The 18,321-nt window shown below is 32.9% G+C and overlaps 1 protein-coding gene across 1 annotated transcript in view; it reads left to right on the top strand.

The window, feature by feature from the left end:
- Positions 1 to 18,321, top strand: part of Cdh9 (cadherin 9) — a 99,347-nt gene that overhangs the window by 57,134 nt on the left and 23,892 nt on the right. The window contains exons 3-6 of the mRNA XM_057789768.1: positions 11,022 to 11,316; positions 14,788 to 14,907; positions 15,744 to 15,911; positions 17,665 to 17,852. Of these exons, the coding sequence (XP_057645751.1) occupies positions 11,022 to 11,316; positions 14,788 to 14,907; positions 15,744 to 15,911; positions 17,665 to 17,852 (771 nt within the window). The remainder of the gene's footprint in view (positions 1 to 11,021; positions 11,317 to 14,787; positions 14,908 to 15,743; positions 15,912 to 17,664; positions 17,853 to 18,321) is intronic.

The following is an 18,321-nucleotide window of genomic DNA, read 5'->3' as shown; positions in this document are numbered from 1 at the left end:
ACAGTGGATTTAGAACCTGAAGAGTACCAGTAGAGCTCAGAGAGTATGATGTCCTGATTCACTTTTGGAGACGTTTAGCAAATAAATTTGCAAATAATTTTCCCTATCATTATAGGGATTTCTAGAAACATTTGATAAATTATCAGATTTTAGACTTTTTGCTTTTGATTTTTTTCTGGAGCCTCTATGTAGTGACACTGAAAGACATTTTAAATTTTCATTTCCAATAGGAACTGGTTTTTACTTATTGTTTGCTTGTTAGTTTTTATGGCATCTAATTAGAATATTATACATTACTTTTTATTATGCGAAATTTACCTTACTGAGAGAAAAGATATTCTACCAGAATGTACAAACATGCAAACATTTCTCTCTTTCCATGGTGATAACGTCACTTTCATGATTACATAAATATCTCTTATCTACTTCAATTATCATTTCCTTAATTACACAGCCTTAAATCTCCAAATGTTTATTTTGATGACCAAATATTAACATATTTCCCATCTGGGGTTCACATCAAAGATCAAGAAGTCTTTGAGGATCTAGGCCAGGCTAAAATGAGTTTGTGCCACAAAATGATAAAGCAAGAAATAATAAAATGGTTTACCTTAAGTTTTTGAAAACTGAAACAAGAAATAACCTGCTAATGGATATGTGTTTGACAGAAGACTCATAATGATGTCCAGAATACTGGTTTTTAGAGTGGTAAATTATAGTCACCCTCCCTGTATTGCTTTCCCTCATTCAAGGGTTTCCCTTTCATTAGTCAAGGCACAATCTATATTGTCAGTATATATCAAATGCTATAAGGTGATTAGAAATTCTACTAGTCTTAGCAATTGCCTTTTTAGTAATCTGTAATAAAAAATAAATAAAAAGCCTTTGAAACCTGCTGGTATAGAAGAATCCAGTGGTCCCTGCTAAGGCACAAAGATAGATTAGCGACAAAGTTACAGTCTGTGTTGGCTTTTGTCATCGCTAATTCGGATGTCACCGAGCAGCTGTGTTGAGAGGTTTCTTGGACTGCTTACACCACCACCTCTTTAAATATTTTATTGGTTTCTCCTGCTCTATTTCACTCGAATTCATATTTCAGTCTGCTAAGAGGAATTGGGTTTGCTGACTCAGAAGACCGTCTAAAAGGGAGCTAGTTTTAGACAAATCTGCCACCGTTGTAATTTGTTTAAGCTTAGCTGTGATATACTGCTTAATTCCTGGCATTCTGTAATTCATTGTCTTCTCCATCACACAGGACTAGCAGATTTCAAAACCTTTTTAAATATGTTTGAGTGTAAAATATAACAAAATACCCCTGTGCAATGGGTAAATATCGTACCCTGTTCATATATAATAATTATCTAAATTATGCATGATATAAAAGTCATATAACCAACAAATTATCATTAATCACATTTTTTAAGTCAGAACAAACCTCAACTTTCCCAATTATTAACTAAAGGCTGTATCCTAGCTGTTATTTCTTGGAATGTGTAAACTCATTAACTAAACACCTTAGGCTTCAGGAGACATTTGCTCTTGACTTTCAGTTACAATATCCATTTCAGCCAAACAGCACACATTTTTTAATTATTAGTTTTCTTATTTCTTTTTTACCTTATTTTTAAAAACCTATCTTTTATAAATTTTGCATTTCTATCCCTGTTTCCACTTCCTCCCCTCCTCCCATCCTCAACCTGCTCTGTGAGTACAAAGGAACTCATTGTTTAATGAGGCTAAAGAATGAGGGGAAATTTTGCTATAAACTCCTCTTTGAGGAGTGTTGATATGGAGAATCTTATTTGGCAGAAAATAAACAAACAATCAAATAAATAAGTAATTTGTTGCCATCTCTAAGTGTCAGTTTTTAATCTCCCAAAAAATTTTTATGAAAAAAAAATCTACAACCATTCCCAATAGTAATAAATTAAACTAATTGCATTTTTATAAACAAGATATGAATTAATCTGACAGCTTATGAAGTATTAAGATCATGCTTAACTTTAGTTACTCAAACAATCCTGAATAAAGTGAATAAGAGAGGGGTTTGAAATTCAATGAAGGATTTCAGACATTCCTTGCTGTGCTGAGAATTCTCTCTGGCACAAGTATAAATAAAAGTCTTTGTATCTTTTTTAAAAATTGTTTTTATTGAGCTATATATTTTTATCTTCCCCCATCCTCTTCCCTTATACCCTCTCCAATGGTCTTCATGCTTCCAAATTACTCAGTAGAACCTGTCTTTTTCTCCTTCCCAAGTATATTACATCTATGTATGTCTTTCTTAGAGTCTTCTTAATTGAAATGCTCCTTCCCGAAGAAAGGGATAGAGCACCTAATACTCAAAGGTAAAGGAAACTTAAAGGGTTGGAGAAGCTTCTGAAAAAAGGAGTCACAAAATTCCTACCCAAGATTACATTAACAGAAACAGTGTACGTGTAGCTCCAGAGATAAAATGTCACTCATGATAGTATAAGCTTTTGCAAGGTAGGTGCTTGAATCACATGTGTTTCTTAAGCAACCATCTTTCGATGCTGCTGTGTGTAACCCCAGTAAACATACTCATTGGTTAACTCTATATTTTTTTCTTTTTTCTTTCTTTCTTTTTTTTTTTTTTTTTTTTTTTTTTTTTTTTTTTTTTCTTTTTCGAGACAGGGTTTCTCTGTGGTTTTGGAGCCTGTCCTGGAACTAGCTCTTGTAGACCAGGCTGGTCTCGAACTCACAGAGATCCGCCTGCCTCTGCCTCCCAAGTGCTGGGATTAAAGGCGTGCGCCACCACCGCCCGGCTACTCTATATTTTTTCATTCTTAGTATATGACCAGTGTTTGATTAAGGGCCAAAGTGCTTTACATGACAATTCATTTTGAAGTATTAGAAATGAAGGTGAAATACATTTTCCTCAAAATACAAATGACTAAAAATTAAGAAATATATTTATAAAATACCTATTTTACAGGAATGCCACAAGTATTTTTGCATGAATACCACAGTTTCTTTTTTTTTTAATTTTTCAATTCAACTATTTACACTTCCTTCCCTCCTCCCAATCGCCACCCACTCCTCCACATTCCCTCCTCCCTCTCCCACCCTGCTTGAGAGAGGACAGGGAATCCTGCCCTGTGGGAAGTCCAAGGCCCTTCCCCCTACATCCAGGCCTAAGAAGCTGTGCATCCATATAGACTAGGGTCCCAAAAAGCCAGAACATGCCGTAAAAACACGTCCCAGTGCCCTTATCAATGGCTTCTCAGTCAGCCCCCATTGTCAGCCACAATCAGAGAGTCCGGTTTGATCACGTACTCATTCAGATCCGGTCCAGCTGGATTTGGTGAGCTCCCATTAGAACAGGCACACTGCCTCAGTTGGTGGACCAACCCCTCACGGTCCTGACTTCTTTGCTTGTCTTCTCCCTCCTTCTGCTTTTCAACTGGACCTTGGGAGCTCAGTCTGTTCTTCTGATGAGGGTCTCTGTCTTTATCTCCATCCCTCGCTGGATGAAGATTCTATGGTGATATTCGAGATAATCATCAGTGTGATAGTGGGGCTGTTGAAGCCCATATGGGTCCAACACAGACAATTATCTTCCCTAACCTTCCCTCTGTGGCTGGAGTTGATGAGCTCCCATTAGCTCAGGTAAACTGTTTCCATTGATGTACCCATCATGGTGTTGACCTCTTTGATCACGGTCTCACTCGTCCCACTCTTCTACAGGATGTTGAAAGCTCGGTCCAGTGCTCCGATGTGAGTCTTTAGCTCTGTTTCCACCAGCTGCTTGATGAAGGTTATATAGTGGCATTTAAGATATGCTACAGGGCAAGGCCAGTTCGGGAACCCTCTCCTCTATTGCTTAGGGTCTTATCTGGGGCCATTCTTGAGGATTCCTGGGAATTTATCTAGTGCCAGGTTTCTTGCTAGCCCCATAATGTCTCCCTTAATAAATATATCTCTTTCTTTGCTCTCATCTCTGTCCTTCCTGCATCTCGACTATTCCATTCCCTCAAGTTCTCCTTCTCCCTTCCCTTCCCCCTTGTCTTCCCCTTCTGCTCTCCCTACTCAACCCACACCATTCTCCCAATCTTGTCAGAAATGTGTTTGATTAAATATGAAATATGTTTGGTACAATTTAAAAACAAATTCATACATTCACCAGGATTCACCTCTCTATCATGCATTCCAAGACTATTAATATTCATTTTTCACTGCACTTTTGGAAGTAAAAATAAAAACTTGACAATTTTTAATCTTTGATGGCTTGTTTGAATTAGAACACTTTCTCTTTACAAGTCCCATTATGAATTGCAATTTTGGATATTTAGTGGGTTGTATTAAAGTTCCTTTATTCTTATATGGAATATAAGAATATATGTGTACATACATATATATGCCTTCTCACCACCTTCATGGCTGTGAAAATTATTTTTTTCTGTTTATTTTTCCCTCCGTTTCTATTGTTGATTGGCCCAACTGCTATATAATACTATATTTATATATTTAAACACAGGCAATATATATATATACATATATATATGAATATATATTTAAATAACTATAGGATTTATTTAAGATAAAATATATTTCCTGTATTATGATAGATATTAGTGTTCTGTTTTCTTCTAGCTATCTCGGATATTCAAGTTTTAAATTAAGGTCTTTCATTAATTTTTAATTGATTACTACACAGTGCGAGAAATACAGATATAACATCATTCTTCCGCATGAGGAAATCTTTCAGGGCACCACTTGTTGAAGAATCTTTTTAATCTCCAAATTGTGTTGTGTGGGTTTTTTACATTTTTAAATATAAAAAAGTGGCTATACAATATTGGAACTTTTCAAGGATCTTTGCTTTATTCTAGTGGTTAACATATCTGTTTTTCTGCTCTAATCATATATAATTTGCTATTATGGCTCTGTGATAAACCTCCATATATAAAAGTTGCTATTATTTTTTCCAAAATGATTTTCTTTTTTAATTTTTTTTATTAAGCTATATATTTTTCTTCACTCCCCTCCCCTTCAACCGTCTCCCAAGGTCCTCATGCTTTCAATTTACTCAGGAGATCTTTTCTTTTTCTACATCCCATGAAGATAAGATCCATGTATGTCTCTTAGGGCCCTCTTTTGTTGCCCAAATGTTTTTCAAATATGTGAAAAAGTAATAATTTAAATTACTATATTTCATACTTCTATTTGCTTATATTATTCCTTTTAACTTAATCTATTTGAAACAATATGTGTAGTCTTTTTTTTTATTCTTTTTTACTTAAAATTTCCAACTGCTCCCCGTTTCCCATTTCCCTCCCCCTCCTCCCACATATTGCCCCCTCCCCCCGCTCCCCTCCCCCTATCCCCACTAGTCCACTCCCCCTCCCTCTCGATACTGAAGAGCAGTCCAAATTCCCTGCTCTACAGTGCAGTCTTATCCAGAAATCTTTCCACATACATTTTGCTAAAGGATCAAGCAGTTGAGTACTCCTTGATTACGTATTGATTCTCCAAGCTTCTACTGTAAAATACCTTATTATTTGCTCCTGATTTTGGACTGGTTGAATTACTTACAGAATGATTTCAAAAACTGTTAGTATAAACTATTTAAAAATTTCAAAACAATTTCACCTTGTGGCTTATTTTTCACTTTCTCTAGACAGATGGTTTTTGTAATGTTTTATAATTTGTCTGTAATTAGTATACGTTAATTTTAGAACAGTTTAAGATTTTCAAGAGAAAAGAACTGAAAAGAGAGAGAGTTCCCATGTACTTTTTTCAACACACTCCTTGGACTTAGTTTTCTGTACTATGAATAGTTTTTATTAGTTCCACGGTTTTGTGGATCATCTGCCAAGGGCGACATATGACTAGGAACTAATTTGTATGGTTTGGATAATAATTTTCTGTATTTCTATCTCATATGTTATGACAGGAATGAAGCTGTAGTTTATGGTTCTAATATTGTTCATTTTTATGTGTATTTTATTTTGGAATCTCCTCTTCGATTAAAAGAGGTTAATCAGTTTATAATTGAGATAATTATTTTCATAAAATTTATTACAGTATTTATGTTACATAATTATTTTTTAACCATTTCCCTGTATGTGAGTTCATTTATATATTGATATTTTCACAATAGATCTACCATTAATTTTTATAAAGTAGATGGATTTAAGAAAAAATTGGAATGTTTTCTTCTTCAAAAAATAATGCCTATTGGTTAATATCTTGTAGGACGTGGGCAAGTTGTTATGGCATGAAATATATGCTTCAGGATGATGAAAAATATTAGATAAATGCATTTTGTGGACAGGAATCAATAGCTGTTTCTGTTATTGAGTAATGAACTATTTGATCAAGAATAACTGTGTTTGAGTTCTGTTGAAGGCTTTATTGTACGTTCAAAAGAGAAGTTTTGTTATATGTTTGAATGTAAGGAAAACGTCTAACAAAAGGACTCATTCTTGGTAGGCAGATGTCTAATCACCCTTTCCAATAGTGATGTATATGATATATGTTCATATAAACTATTGGAGACAGGGTTCTGAGCTGGCTTGAGATTAAACCTTGCTTTTGCAGTCTGGTCTTCCCTGGTTCCTGGTGGTTTCTCTGAGGTTTGTTATCTGGGTACAACACAGTTTGCTTCATTAATCTGCATGTTCTAAATTTTATGTTGCCAGGTGGTGGTGGTACACGCCTTTGATTACAGCACTCAGGAGGCAGAGGCAGGTAGATCTTTGTGAGTTTGAGGCCAGCCTGGTCTACAAGAGCTAGTTCCAAGACAAGCTCCAAAGCTACAGAGAAACCTTGTCTCGGGGGAAAAATAATTATGTATAGTATTTTGCATGGTTAATTAATAAAATTAACTAAGAAATATTAAAATTTAAGATGTTTATTAAATAATATTTAAAATTTCATTTAAGTTGTGTGATCTCATTGAAAAGTTTTCACTAGTTACTCTAAAATGATCTTAAACACATGAATCTCCTGCCTCAGATTCCAGTGTTAAAATAATAGCTATTTTTACTATAAAAGCCTCTTTTTTAACTTTAGAAATGTCTGCGTGTATTTTCTTTGTATAATTGTTTTAAGCAAGGTGGACATCATGGGGAAGAATAGATAAAAAAAATTATTCAAGAGGATTTTAAACTGATTGTTTTTGTTGAACATGTTTCCACTGATTTTATGTTTGTTTCTTTTCTTAGGGAAAACACATTATAAAAGTAAAAAATCACTGGGCAGAGGTGGTGCATATATTTTTTATCAACAACTGTTTGTTAACAAGTTAGATAAAATGGATATGCTGCTAGATCGACACAAATAAAAACTCTAACTGAAAAATAGAATATCCAGCTGTAACTTAATCACATAGAAAAGCTGTGAATTGTTAACATGTTCTTATAAAATTCTACAATACATAACAAAATTGTTATATAAATCCTACAAAATCACTTTCAAATATAGAGAACATTTCCCCAATCTTATAACAAGATACTCAAAATAATAAAAGCATCACAGAATAAAAAATATAATACAAACATAAACGTGAAAAGAACTTAGCAAGGCACTGAAAAGTAGCATATAGAAATTCTGCTCTATGTTCAAGATTTGTTATCCTAGGTTGACAAGGTTGATTTATTGTCATCAGGAAATTATTTTTCTGCTCCTCTCCCTGCCTTTCCCCTCACATTCAACCCTCTCCCAAGGTCCCCATGCTCCCAATTTACTCAGGAGATTTTGTCTTTTTCTATTACCCATGTAGATTAGATCTATGTATTTCTCTCTTAGGGTCCTCATTGTTGTCTAGGTTCTCTGGGATTGTGATTTGTGGGTTGGTTTTCTTTGCTTAATATTTATAAACCACTTATGAGTGAGTAAATGTGATAATTGTCTTTCTGGGTCTTTTATTCTGACATTAATCCCAGCACTCAAGAGACACAGCAGGCAGATCTTTGTGAGTTTGAGACCAGAACAAGTATCATGACAGCATATGCTACATTGAGAAATCCTGTCTCAAAAAGGGAGAAATAGAGAGAGAGACAGAGACAGAGAGAATAGTTGAGAAAATATGCAGGAAAATATCTTATTTACATTGCATGTTTCCTCATTACTTTTTTCCTCTATTATAGAAATGAGTAAATTTATTATTTATTCGTGAAAATTTAGATTGCTGAAAAAGGAGAAAAAAATATAACTTAAAGGATTGCTACTGGAGTATGTACCTCTTAGCAGTATTTTATGAGAGGTGATTAATATATTATATTATTTTATATCATATATTATACTATATATTATATTGTATACATATATTGTATATAAATGTATAATATATGTACATTTTATACTATATATCCTATTAAAATAATTGATTGATGATTTACATCTAAGTCTAAAAATCTAAATCCTAATTATGACAGAGTACTGAATCAACATAATAACATAATCAAATAAACAAAGTGAACTTAAGTTAATTATACAATTTTTAGCACATTAAAGAATGATTGACCTATATTTTCCTTTATCTGGCCTTCTCACCCTTTCTGTAATATTTCTGTTTACAAAAGTTTTTTACAAGATCATTGGATGTAATGATTATATGATTAGACGTACTTATCATCAATATTTTCAAAATATTTTCATTTAAGTAATTAAATATATGCAACTATTTCTGAAATGATATTTAAATTTAAAAGTAGCTTTATTTATTGATCTAATTTTACTAATAAGTACTAATAGATGAAATTCCTGTATGTATTTGAAAAATGCACTTTTAAAAGTAAAGAGTATCAGTACTTCAATAAATGTATTTTGAGTAATCATAAACATATATCAGTCTTTCCTGAACACATGTTAGATAGTTTGGAGCATTAAAAAGTTACTAGACATGGTTCGTACAGTGATAGAAAGTGTCTTGTGTTATAGTTACTATGCCTCTTCATCAGTCCTAACCTACTCAATTTCAAAAGTGCTCTTAGGGAAAAATATAAAAAGGACAGCTATTAAGAAGAGGACAACCCAGAAGAGATGCAGGAATATTAAACAGGAAAAGAAGCATGCAAAATTCCATATGAAAGTAGGTAGAAGTGTTCAGGGAAAACAACCCACTTTGTGCATATGCTTAAGAAAGTCAAAAGTAATAATGAAACACTTACAAGTGAAGGATGGATTATTAATGTTATATGTGAAAAAGTAAACCCATCAGGCACTTAGTAGGAGAGCAGAAGTAAATATTTCTTTTAAAATTAATACTATGCAATTTAATATAATAAAGTTACATTATTAAACTAATTAAAAATGAAAAATATGCACTCACCCATTTTAACACAGAAATTTTTATGTGACTAACTCTGGTTTTTGGGCTATGTTATTTACCTTAAATACTGTCTGTTTGGACATTTCTCACATGACTGTATTCATAAGGGAGGAAAATAATTTTCTCTAGTATGAAAAATAATATTTGCTGTGGGACAAGAGTGGAAGCAATATCATCTTGAGTTGCTGATCTATACGAGACAAAATATGATGGAAGAAACAAAATCTGGTATTAGTCAAAGAGCAGAGATGGATGATATAAGAGATTTCAAAGAAGAAATAAGTTGTCACATGTGGTGATTATTTTGATGGGGGTTAAAGAAAAAGCGAAGAAAAAGATCAAATATGGATCTATGCATAGTTTTAGTAAGAAAGAATTTAAATGGAAAATACAAAGAATTAGACTCAGAAGATGTTAGTCAGGGTAGAGGAAGGCTTCTGAGCTCTATGTGGGAAAATAACATGGAGGGGTGGGGCCAGTTCAGACTCCCATTATATTTGAAATGTGCTCCTTTGCAATTTAAACAAACCATATTTAGATTTATTGTTCTCATTATGTATAGCATATCACTGCTTATGCCTCTGCCAAACTGAAGTTGTACCCTGGGGTCAATATCATATAATCTTACATCCACTCTCTTCTCTATGTTTCACCGCTGAAAAATAAATTGTGAGGGGTCAATTCATAAAATATTTTTATTTAATCATTCAACACCAAAAACTTGTTAAATCATGATGTTATACCAATATAGAAAGATAAAATTATTTCCATCTAACATATTAACCAAAATTGTTGCCTAAACTAAGGTTTCATTCAATTCAGAAAGGGTGTTATTATTCAGTCCACTTAATTTAAATTCTCAGAAGTTGATTATCTATATATTCATAATTGTTATTTTTAATCTATCCACATTATTGTGGTATCTTGGATTCATCCAAGGTTCAAATAGGCATTGTTTTACAGGTAATTTTCAACTTCAGCCATGAGATTGCTTTTACTAAGAAGTTATCTTTACCCAATAAACATTAGTTAGAACCAATCTTTTTTTTTCTTTAAGATATGACTTAGCAAAAAAGATATCACTACTTGTTTTGTATTGCTTGAAGTTTATACAATTTAAAATGAAGATCTTTTCTCACATATGAGAACGTGATAGTGGAAAAGCACCTTTTTAAAGTCATACTGCAAATGATTTAACATTTAAAGTTGTTCATTTTTCTGACTGAATTCCATAAATATAGAGACATACACAGGCTTATGCCACCAAAGGATAACACTAGCTAAAAACTAAAGAATTAATTATACAGTGATCAGCAGAATAAATTATAAGTGCTTCATGGCATATTTTTTAGTTTATTTGCTTAAAATATAACTCAGATTGATATTTGAAGCACAAAATGGACAAGAATATATTTTTCTCTCTTGTAGTAAATAGAGGTTCACATTTTGGTAATATTCTTCTCAAAAGTATATTTTAACTACTATGTTTTGAAAGAATTTAAGTACTATTTATAGTAAAAGTTCATCCAATCATGGTGACTATATTGTGTAATATTTTAAGAATAACAAAATCTGAGATGTTTACTTTCCCTTTGATATGAGATACTTATTCAGATCACGATTGACATAATATGATATGGGGAGAAATTAGTGCATATCACATTGTTTTCACTGTAATGACCACCCATATATTTATGGAATTTTTCTTCTCTACTCTTTGAAGCTTCACACTGACCAAGATAAAGGAGATGGAAATTTAAAATACATCTTGACAGGCGATGGGGCTGGCAATCTGTTCGTTATAGATGAAAACACAGGAGACATTCATGCTGCAAAGAAGTTAGACAGAGAAGAAAAATCCCTGTACATTCTTCGTGCCAAGGCTATAGACAGGAAGACTGGGCGGCAAGTGGAGCCGGAATCTGAATTTATCATTAAAATCCATGATATCAATGACAATGAGCCAAAATTCACAAAAGATTTGTACACTGCCACTGTTCCTGAGATGTCTGGAGTAGGTAGGTAACTACTAACCCATGTTTGCTCTTGTATATTTTTACTATGAAATTTACAGCCACGTGGTTATTGTGTCCTATCAAAATTAGAGCTATATCTTGAAACTTAGTCAAACAACTCCGTTCCAATTGTTAATATAGCAATGTCTCCTCTGATTATAATTTACTGAGTGCAGATGTTTGAGTCCACAGGAATCAATACCTGCTCTGTTGTTTAGACTAGCTGTCCTGCAGAATGCATTGCTGCCTGAAGGGGGACGATTCTCTGTGTCACCAGTTCTTAGAGAACGGTTGCATTTGACAAACTGCTTCCACGTAACTGTCTCAGTGAATCACCAAAGCAGCCTCATTCTATAAATATGAGAAATAGAACTTTGAGATCCATCTGTTAATTAGGAATTCAGAAGAATTTAACAACTGAATGAAGATCAAATAACCTGTATAAACATGTTAAGAGTCACAGTGTTTGCTGTCTGTGTGTATTTTCATCTATTTGCCTTTTATAAGCCATTTGGAGACAGTAATTCCCTCAGTTCTACGGTTGCCCCAATTTTCAACACCACTCATTAATTCCTACTCCTATGTGTGTCAATACATTTAATTCTACCAATGTATAATAGCTACATTCTATAAAAAGAGCTGAATATTGTCTTGAAATATTGCTGAAGTAATACTGATTAAATATGTAAGAAAAGTTTTTATATTTAGCATTAATTATTTGAGTATTTTCTCCACTTATATAATATCATAATAATTTATGTTTTAATGAAACAAACTCCCATTAGCAAAAATAGTTTACCTCTTTACTGAGAGTGTAGTCTGAGTGCTTTTTAATGATATAGTTAATGTATGTAGAGAAATCAAGAGTTTGGGAAGAAGTTTTATTTTGTGTAGCTCACCTATTTGAAGAAACTGATATTCTAACATCTCTCCTACTTTGCATTCTTATAATGTTAAAGAGATTTATCCAGAAAGACAGGAGTCTTTTGAATCATAAGGCACTTACATAATGTATGAGTAGATGGATTTTCTTCAATGTTGTTTTATTATGTTAGCCTGTTAAAATTTCCTGGATTGATCTATAATTCCCTGGCTTTTAAGTTAATTTGAATGTACATAATAGCATTTTTATGAACTTACATAGGATATGAAATTGTATTTAAAGTTACAATCTCTGAATAAATTATAAATTTTGAATTAAAGTGATTTATGGTTATATCCTTCAGCTCTTAGAAAAATTGTTATTTTTGATATGTTATTTTGTAAATAATTTTAAATCTTACTTATAATTTCATAGGTCTTTCATATTCAAAATGTAATAAATATGATTAGATTGATAAATATTTGATAACTAGAAAATTTGATCAGAACTATATATAATTTTGTTTACTTTAAATTCTTGTAGCATTACTTCTTTTTTTAGTCTTTTATCTTTTAAGATTATAGTATAATTACGTAACTTTCTGCTTCTAGTTTCTTATTTAAAAAGTCCCATAAAATACCCTCTTTGATGTTTTTTGAATTCATGGTTCTCTTTTCTATTAATTGTTTTTAAACACACACACACACAGAGTCCTAAACACATTAGTACCATGTGTTCAGTCTTTATTTCCATTTAAAACAAAGGAAGAATGGCTCATGGATAGAGGGCATGGACTCGTTTTGGGTCTGGGGAGAGCAGGTTTGATCCTCAGAACTTATACAGTGGCTTGTCACTGTCGGTAACTCCAGTCCCAGGACATTGAATGCTCTTTCCTGCTTTCCCAGGAAATCAGACAAATAAAATATACATGCAAAACTCTCATACACATAAACATAAAAATAAATAAAATAAAAAGAGAATACTCCTCTACCAAATATTTTTAGGTTTAGTGTAAAAAAATTGTACTTTTCCATTTATTCAAAATAGATTATTTTTTCAAATAATATATCTTTTATAAATCTTAGATATGGTCTAATTTATAGTCTAAAAGACCTATCCAACCTAGCATTCCTTGGTAGTTAGTTTTGAAACTAACGCAAATTTTCATTTTTTGCTAAAAATTTAGGCCATTTTTAAAATGCTCAGTGTCTACGGATTCAACAAGTACCCCTACGTAGCCTGTTGGGAAAATCACTTACAATTAGTAATATTTGTTTGGACTAGCTAGTTTTAATTTCCATCTTTTCTCTTACTGTGTCTGTGATATATGGCCCAAAGGCATATGGCCTCCATTTGCCATGAGGATTAACTTTTAATACAAATGACTTGCTGGCAATCTGCTAAATTTGCTTTAATCATCCTATGGAAAGATTATGGATTGTTTACAGACATTTTTCTTGGGATACTGCCTTAATATTTGAACAGCATACTGGATTTTCAATCTCATTCGAATTCAAAGGAGAAAAAAAAACAGAACTTAAGTCTAACATATAAAGACTTTACTATTCCCACATCTAATTAAAAGACTCTTTTTGTTCACACTGCACTGTATGAAATCATCGTGCTCCCTTTTGATTCCCCCAAAATAAATGCTTAGAAAAAAGAGTATTAGTCCCATTGATTTGCAAGTTAATTATTGTGGAGGAGCATGGAAGAGAACAGGTGAGCATTCCTTGTTAAAGAGTCTATACAGGCATGTGTCCTTTCAATAATCCACATATGTAACCAAACCTAAATACACTTGGTCTATTTCCTATGGTTTCCAAAAGAAGAACAAAGGAAATAAAACAAATAATTTCACAAAAAAATTTGAAATGTGTAAAAATTAGATTGGAGATTGTCTTTAGTTTTATAATTTAAAGACTTACTTATTTTCATTGTAGTAGGAAATAAAATTGGTAACACAAGAAATAAGATTACTTTTGAGCAAGTTTAATAATACATTGCCTACTATTTTATGTATTTACAAGTCCCAGTAAATATTTGATACTATGGACAGTAAATATTTGTTTAGTAATTATCTTCTACAAAGAAAAATTATAGTTCACTTCATTTTTTCTTTTCTTTTCCTTTCTTTTTTTTAACTGATGTACGGGATTATTTCTGATACTTGTTCTCAAGCTTTCTGACCTGATACATCTACATTTTGCAATACACCTTGTTTGTTTGCTTCCTTTTTCATAGCAAGACTTCTCTATATTTTGATATGTTTATAATCACAATTAACATAGACAGGAGCTTTAAAAACATCTCAAATTTTTCTTTGTGCCTTATCATTTACCAATACATATGCTAAGAGAAAATTAAATGTTCATTGAATTTAGTGAGAATTTTCCTCATCACAATATTCAATTAAGCATTTGTTTCAATTCTTTAGAATTTATTAATCTCTGTGATAAAAATACAACATATATTTTCAAAACTTGTATGGTGAAGAATAGATCCAGAATTTCTTTTTACTGAAGAAAATAGTGAGTGAGAAAATGGCTTATAAAATAGTATAAAATTGAGAAGAATTGACCTACCTCTGCTCGGGTTGGGGTTGGGTGCAGGCACATCTGTCATACAAGTGACTGCCACTGATGCGGACGATGCCAACTACGGGAACAGTGCTAAAGTGGTCTACAGCATACTGCAAGGGCAGCCATATTTTTCAGTGGACCCGGAGTCAGGTAAATACATTCAAGTCTTAGTCAATTCCATCTTATGGATAGAAACACAATTTCTTTGGGGGTGTTTTCTGCATTGTTTTTGTATTTTAATAAATAAAGCTTGCCTGAAGATCAGAGAGTATAAAAGCCCTACTAGTCAGCCTTATAAACCAGGCAGTGGTAACACATGCCTTTAATTCCAGTAACTAGACTAGATTGCCATAGAATCCAGGTGGTCATGGTGCACACCTTTAATCCCAGCTCTAGAGATAAATATAAGATGGGATGAGACAGTTCTCAGACACAGTCTCACTCTGAGATTCCTGCAGACAGAATCGCTGTTTTGGACTGAAGTGGAGGTAAGAACCAGCGCCTGACTGTTAGCTTCTCTGATCTTCAGGGTGAACACCAGGATCTGTCTCTGCGTTTTTATTAGTTGTGCTACTCTTTTCGCTTTTGAAACCTATCCACACAGTTTTGTATAGCTGCCTTTTACAGTTATTTTATGGAAATGAAATAAAATATACTTATATTAACACAATCTATTTGATTGCTTAGCTCTTTATTTGATTGTTTAGCTCTTTTATCTACTATTCATTGGGTTTAAATGTATGAGACTACAAGATTTCACAGAGATTACTTTGTAGAATAAGGAAATACTCAAAACTTAAAGACTGTTATGATAAAAATTAAGCAAAGTCGACTATTTAAAATAGAAAATGCACAAAATGGAATGTTTTCTGTTTTGTGAATTAAATTAATTGTGGACACTCCCATTTTCTCTTTGGTAAAATAGATATTGAATAGTATAACTTGATTTTAAAAGTCTATGTTTTAATTTTCCACTTTTTTAAAAGGCATAATAAAAACTGCTTTACCAGACATGAGCAGAGAAAACAGAGAGCAATATCAGGTGGTTATTCAGGCCAAGGACATGGGCGGCCAGATGGGAGGCCTTTCTGGAACAACCACAGTGAACATCACCCTCACGGACGTCAACAACAACCCTCCTCGGTTTCCACAGAGTAAGGCAGGCTGGAAATGTTCTTAAACACCCCATCACAGCAGAACTAAATGTCCGCATTGCTTTTCCCTTTGGCGGGAGCAAATCAATGCATACCTCTTAAAAAGAAAAAAAAAGTTAAAATTCCCTAAAAATAAAAAGTGATGATATGTATCCCCAAGTTGGTATGGAAGAAAACATAACAAAACCAAGACTTCTTGTGAAGTTAATATTTGTTAGCGTTTTAGGAGTGAGCTGACTTTGCAGGCTCATGTTCTTACAGTCACTATTGCTATCCCACCCTTCTGAGGAGCCTGGGTACAAATGTGGGCGTAAAAGTCTGCCTGTTTACATTCAAAGTATACACTGTTCACAACTCTTAGCTAATTTATAAACAAGCATTATGAGCCTTTATTAAATGAATTTCAAAACACAGATTGGATGTTTTATCATCTCTAAAAACAGGATCTATATTTAAAGCAATGTATGTGGGTTAAATTGGCAGCATTTTGATATTCTTTTGGTTTACTTAAAAAGTCATGAAAACTAGGTTATGCTAATATCTTACTACTATTGAGATCATCTAGTATGTAACTTGTTAAACTTTAGTGTTATTTAATTCACTGAAACTTAAAGAGCTGTAAATTCCTTTCCATTTGTAACATTTCATTCTCAATTTTTAAATATAAACATAGTGTATAATTGGATAAATTACCACAATGCAGTTTTGTCATCTGTTGGGATAATAACAGAAGGTCTGTGTCCACTATAAGTATGATAAAATGGTGAGGATTGGGTCATGAATTGACATAGACAGCAGACATAGTGGCACAGTAGCACAAATTCTTCACAATAAATTTCTGAATTCATTATCATCACACTTTTCCTTGTTTTACTCTCTTGGACTTGATATTAAAGTTTAGAGAAGTGAATATAGAATCCAACAGTGAGATTAAACCTTCTCATCCTAATCACAAAATCCGTGGAATGGTATTAATATTCAATTCAGAGAGTCTGAGTTCCATATTATCCTTTTCATAGCTCAGCAAGATAATTTCATTTGGCTGTCCACTGGAAATAATTTATCCAACTTACTTCTTTGAAAGGACTAAATAGGTTACAGTATGTAACCTTTGAGTTTATAAAATGCCTTGCACCCATATTTAAGTATATTTCTTTAATTATTTTCAATTTCCATATTTACACATTTATAGACAGTCTGTAAAGAAGATACTTGCCAAAACAGAAGATCAAATGTGATGTGTAGTTGTGTCTGTAAACATTAAACATGTGCTACCTAAAGACATTAAATTTAAATATATAAGCACAATAACCACAATAAAAATCATTGCTGCTCAAAAATTACTGGGAAAATATGGACTATTCAAAAGACTGAACATTCATTCTTTTATTCTGTGTGCACAAAATGTGAGTGACAATATTTGGAATCATAATCAAATAACAAGCAATTATTTTTCATGACTGTTAAGTCAGATGTTCTAGGTTATTAAATCAAGTATCCGTGTACTGTTTAAGTAACACTGAACATTGTTTTAATCATTCTGGATATTATATTTCTCACATATAAACCAAGAAATTTTAGCTTCTACACGCTATTGTTGCACTCCACAAATCTTTAATGTTTGACAGATTCAAAATCAAACCAAATCAAAACATAGAAATATCTCTCAATTTGAATCACTTTACTTAGATGGAAACAGAAAATTTGTGTCATCTGAAGGTGAAAGTCAAGGCAGCTGTGATTCAATTTACAGGTACTTATCAATTTAATTCTCTGGAGTCTGCACCCCTTGGAACTCATCTTGGAAGGATCAAAGCCAATGACCCGGACACTGGGGAGAATGCTGAGCTGGAATACAGCATTTCAGAAGGAGAAGGATCAGACATGTTTGACGTGATCACTGACAAGGATACACAGGAAGGGATCATAACTGTCAAACAGGTTTCTTTTGGCTGTCTTCCTATTTTCACTAAGTGCTTTTCAGTTTATTTTTACTTTTCAGTACCAAGAAAACAACCATGGATCTACCATCATCTTTTATGTCTTGTCCATCATTTGTAGAAAGTAGGAAAACTAATTTTACTTCAAGTCAGAGATACAACATCCCTGATAGTTGTATTACTACTCATTATCAAACGGTTCTGTTGTGTTAGACAAGAATCTGATGCAGAGTAAACACAGGGCATTTGCTTTGTATTTCTCTATGAGATGAGCAGTAAAACAGATCCATCACTGTTACTTCATGCATTTCTTGTATCTTTTGTAAGTGATGGCCTATTAAAATGAGTGGAACAAGAAGAAGAGCTAAGAGCTAAAATTGACCTTGAAGACTCCTTCCTACCTGAGAATTAGCAGTCAAAGTATCAGAGAGTACTATGCAAGTTGTTCTGATTTATATGTATTTATTGAG

The sequence above is a fragment of the Chionomys nivalis genome, chromosome 15 (genome assembly GCF_950005125.1).
Source record: "Chionomys nivalis chromosome 15, mChiNiv1.1, whole genome shotgun sequence".
NCBI lineage: Eukaryota > Metazoa > Chordata > Mammalia > Rodentia > Cricetidae > Chionomys > Chionomys nivalis.
The sequence above is the reverse complement of the archived record's forward strand: the minus strand, read 5'-3'. Positions and strand labels throughout refer to the sequence as shown.